The sequence below is a fragment of the Sinocyclocheilus rhinocerous genome, unplaced genomic scaffold, assembly GCF_001515625.1.
Source record: "Sinocyclocheilus rhinocerous isolate Xijiao unplaced genomic scaffold, SAMN03320098_v1.1 scaffold22155, whole genome shotgun sequence".
Lineage (NCBI taxonomy): Eukaryota > Metazoa > Chordata > Actinopteri > Cypriniformes > Cyprinidae > Sinocyclocheilus > Sinocyclocheilus rhinocerous.
In genome coordinates, this window is record NW_015644609.1 from 1,360 (window position 1) to 2,897 (window position 1,538).

Below are 1,538 nucleotides of genomic sequence, written 5' to 3' on the forward strand. Positions count from 1 at the left end.
AGATATATATATATATATATATATACACACATATCATAACTTCGTTGCCTAGAACGTATGGATGATGGCATTTGAAAACATTCAGGAAAAATATGAATTACTATTAATACCATTTCCATTAGGTCTAGAGCCATAAAGATGTTTTTATTATGTACAATGAAATACATTTAAATCATTAAGTGGAGGACTCGGTTCACTATACACACATCCGAACAGAACCGAGCCGAGCCAGCACACTGTCACATTCTGGTGTCAACACAGCCGATATGCATTAATAATATGCATGCTATCAAATTATTGCGATGAATGTTTAAAGCCTGTTCACGCAAACACTCGTCGAAGAGGCCTTGTGTTATAGGCAGACTGGGCCTACTGCACCATCGTGCATTGAGATCTGCGTTCACGACGGACTGAATCATATTTTCCAAACACTATTTTCATCATCAGGTGAGTTAGACACTCACACAGGAGGCATACAGCACGAGATCTGAAGCCCACCTTGTAGAAAGCTCCGCTCGCTCCTCGCACTTCCACCGCGAGCTCGTCCATGACGCCAGTAATCTAATACACAACCGATCACAGCTGCAGCAGAGGCGCTCTCTCTTTATCGCACAGCGGCGCTACGCCCGGACGCGGTCGGAACTGCCGTGTGTACCGATGATCGTGCTCGTTTTTAAAGAAATGAAAGCAAAACATTGATGTGTAGACGCTCTGCAGCAGCCGCTGTTGAATGCATTGATGTAAACACAAGAGCCTCCCTATTTCCCCCGTCACGTGACACGGGCCCGCTTCCCTTCACTCGAGAGGACACGCCCCCGTCACGTGACAAACATCGGCTTCACTTCTTCTGCACGCATTTTCTGGAATGATGTATTTATGTTATGTATTTCCCCCCTAAAAATCTATACCTAAAAATACAATTATATTAAAATAAGTAAGTAAATTAATTAATTAATTAAAAATTCCCCTTTCCCATTACTACTTTTTTTTTCATTGATCAACAACAATTATACAACACATTTAAATAACAACCATTACACCCTAAAGTTGGGTTTTCAATTTAATTTATATAATTTGAAATTTACATAAATGTGCGCAATAATGGCTTTTACCCAAAGTTGTAAAATAAATAAATAAATACCTACATTTTAAGCGTCCTTAAATTAATAGTTCACCCAAAAGTGAACATTTACTCACTCTCAGGCCATCCAAGATATAGGTCAGTTTGTTTCCTCATATGGAGAAATGTTGCATCACTTGCTCGCTAGTGGATCCTCTGCAGTGAATGGGTGCCGTCAGAATGAGAGTCCAAACAGCTGATAAAAACATCACAATAATCCACACGTAATCCACAGGACTCCAGTCCATCAGTTAGCATCTTGTGAAGCCAAAAGCTGTGTTTATGTAATAAGCAAATCATAATTAAGATGTTTGTAACATCAAGCCATTGCTTCCTCTATCCATACCCATATTACTTTGTCCAGTGAGAAAAATCATTTTGTCTGAATCAGGAGAGAAATATGCACAGATCAAGCACC

The 1,538-nt window shown here is 39.8% G+C and overlaps 1 protein-coding gene across 1 annotated transcript in view; it reads right to left on the reverse strand.

The window, feature by feature from the left end:
• Positions 1–803, reverse strand: part of LOC107758349 (fragile X mental retardation protein 1 homolog) — a 1,883-nt gene extending 1,080 nt beyond the window's left edge. Inside the window, exon 1 of the mRNA XM_016576061.1 lies at positions 499–803. Within this exon, the coding sequence (XP_016431547.1) occupies positions 499–549 (51 nt within the window). The 5' untranslated portion in view covers positions 550–803. The remainder of the gene's footprint in view (positions 1–498) is intronic.
• Positions 804–1,538: the final 735 nt, after the last annotated feature.